The 2,870-nt window shown below is 48.5% G+C and overlaps 1 protein-coding gene across 1 annotated transcript; it reads right to left on the reverse strand.

The window, feature by feature from the left end:
* Window positions 1-691: 691 nt before the first annotated feature.
* Window positions 692-1,729, reverse strand: sox1a (SRY-box transcription factor 1a; the record flags this gene model as incomplete). Its single annotated transcript, XM_083890358.1, has 1 exon — window positions 692-1,729. One exon carries the CDS (start codon window positions 1,727-1,729, stop codon window positions 692-694), a length of 1,038 nt encoding a protein of 345 aa, XP_083746484.1.
* Between the last annotated feature and the right edge of the window lie 1,141 nt (window positions 1,730-2,870).

Here is a 2,870-nt window from a genome sequence, read left to right on the forward strand (position 1 = left end):
AAAGCAACATCTTGTGAAATTTATTCAATTCTCCTTCATTGCAATATCAGAGCTTTTCCACTCGCGGAAAAACACGTAAAATTACAACAGCAGTTGCCCGTCATCCTTTGAAATATTAAAATTATTCACAATTTACAATAATTAGAGTGTTACAATAAAAAGAAAATGCTTTCCAAGAATTAAGACACAGGCTTTTTTCTGCCAATGAACACAAATGTTTAAAGGATGTGATTTTTTTTTTCTTCTTTCTCCCCCATGTGTTTTTTAAGCACTTTTCTTCTATGATTATGACACGTTTATCTCATTTTCAAATAAGTTACAAGAAAATGAAGAGACAATTGAATCAAATACTCCCCCATGTGAACCTGCATGGCGTAAAACCTCAACTAAGACTGAGTGATGGACAAAAAAAAGGTGAAAGCACAATAACCAATATCTCAGCATATTATTCGTTATATAAGTCCACTGCGTGGCTATTCAAATAATAATAATAATAATAATAATAATATTACTAAAATAAAATAAAATGAAATTTAAAAAAAGCCGAGAATAATATGTTATTTAGCCTTCATTTACAATATCATAAACATTCTGTACAAAATGCAGGTAGATCTCGGGAGCGGGGCGATTTAGAAAAGAGGTAAATATTTGGTCATGTGTTCGTTTGCAGTTTTCAATTATTCGGTGAGTTTTAAATGTGTGTTAGAGGGACCGTCCCGTTCACTCCAGCCGTGGCGCTCTGGTAATGCTGCGGCAAGGCATGGAGTCTACTTTGCATTGACGGGTCCCCGGGCTCTCCGGTGGGTAAATACATGCTTATCATCTCTCTCAAGTCTCCGGGGCAAGGACCCCGTGAGTGTGTGCTGCTGACGGGGGGGCTTACACTCGGCTCCGACTTCACCAGCGACCCTAACGTGCCCATGGCAGCAGCGGAGGAGGAGACTCCGGAGCCCTGGTGCTGCGTGTAGCTGATCCCGCCGTAGCCGGAGGGGGAAGCGTTCATGTAGCTCTGAGAGTTCGAGATGGGGCTGTACTGCAGCGCGGTCATGTCGTAGCGGTGCATGGGCTGCGGGTTGTGCGCGTGGTGGTGGTGAGAGTGGTGGTGGTGGTGGTGCCCGCTGCCCGGGTGCTGGCTGTAGGCGAGCTGAGCCTCCTGCATCATCGCCGCAGCCGCCGCGGCTGCAGCCACCTGCCCCGAGTACGCGCCGTTCGCCCAGCCGTTCATGTGCGCGTAGCCGGAGCTGGCGGAGCCTCCGTGACCCCCGGGGCTCTCTAACCTCTGTCCGACCCCCGATGAACTCATACCGACCCCTAAACCAACACCACCGCCCCCACTGGGCCCAGAAAGCAGCCCACTGGCGAGGGAATATTTGTCCTTTTTCAGCAGCGTCTTGGTCTTCCGTCTGGGCCGGTACTTGTAATCCGGATGCTCCTTCATGTGCATGGCTCGCAAACGCTTCGCCTCGTCGATGAAAGGGCGCTTCTCAGCTTCGGACATTAACTTCCACTCGGCGCCCAGCCGCTTGCTGATTTCGGAGTTGTGCATCTTGGGGTTTTCCTGTGCCATCTTTCTCCGCTGCCCACGGGACCACACCATGAAAGCGTTCATCGGTCTCTTCACCCGGTCCTGATTCGCTTTGGACCCGCCGTTCGACCCCGTTTGCCCCGTGTTCGTGTTGGTTTGGGGGCCGGGGGAATGCAGGTCAGTCTCCATCATCATGCTATACATTCACCTGCTGTTAAAGTTCACCACAAACAGAGAAAAAGTCTATTTTAAGAGGAGTCAGGCGCGCACGAAGACTGGGTGCCCACAGGTCGACGGGGCTGTAAAACTGATATTCTAACCCCCAAATGAGTCAAACACGACACAAAAAAATAATCCGAGAAGGAATATAAAACGTTTTCCAACCAGTGTTTCGCGCTGTCTTCGCATGCGTTGGTTCACATCCACTGTGACAGAATGCGCATTGGAGCCACTTTCCCTATGTCGGAGTTGAGAAGTTGGTTAAAGCGGCGGCCATATGATGCGCACTGACAGCGGTTAAATGAGCCACAAGCGGCCAATGAGGCTCCAGCAGCAGAATGATTTGCATGGCGTTTGGTCAGGTGACTAGAAGACCGTGGAGGAAGAACACGGTGGAGGAGGAGGAGGAGGAGGAGGAGGAGGAGGATGAGGAGGAGGCAGAGAGGAGGGCCAATCCCACAAATAGCACAAGGCATTTGAAATTTCCAAACATCCTCTCAGAGACTTCAACTAAACAAAAATAACTAAGATTGGTTAGCAGTGTTGCAGCGGCCAAACGGTGGGGGCAGACTGTGATTAGGATGAGTCAAACATCTCAACATATTTGAAATTATATAGTGGCCCATGGTTGGCGAATTTCCTTTAAAGACAGCTTCCACACCAGGCAGCGCAGTTGCTCTTTATAACTGCGCTTAATTTAAAAGTAGGAAACCAGGTTATTCCCACATTCGCCGTGCGCCGTAGTCCTGGCACAACTGTACTTTTACGCACAACTGTATTTTTACGCACTGGAATTACAACCACGATCTCATTCACTTTGAGGATATTTGATGCTCAGCCAGCACCTCAAAGGTCTATTTCTTTCTTTCCCTGCAGGGATGTACTTAATGCAGGCTGCACTAGTATTAGTGTGTGTCAGAGAGGGGAAATTACATGCACCTAAAGGCAGAGGATGATACGAAAGAAATGTGCCTAAAACTGTTGGAGAGACCCATAATGGCACGAAATTGACGGGGCAAAGCGCGCTTATCGCCGTCTGCTGGTGATGGCGAATGAGTGAATGGCCAATGTCTGTGTGTGTGTGTGTGTGCGCGGCTGAAGATCAGAGAAAACACCTCATGCTTTA

The sequence above is a fragment of the Microchirus variegatus genome (assembly GCF_963457635.1).
Source record: "Microchirus variegatus genome assembly, chromosome: 5".
NCBI lineage: Eukaryota > Metazoa > Chordata > Actinopteri > Pleuronectiformes > Soleidae > Microchirus > Microchirus variegatus.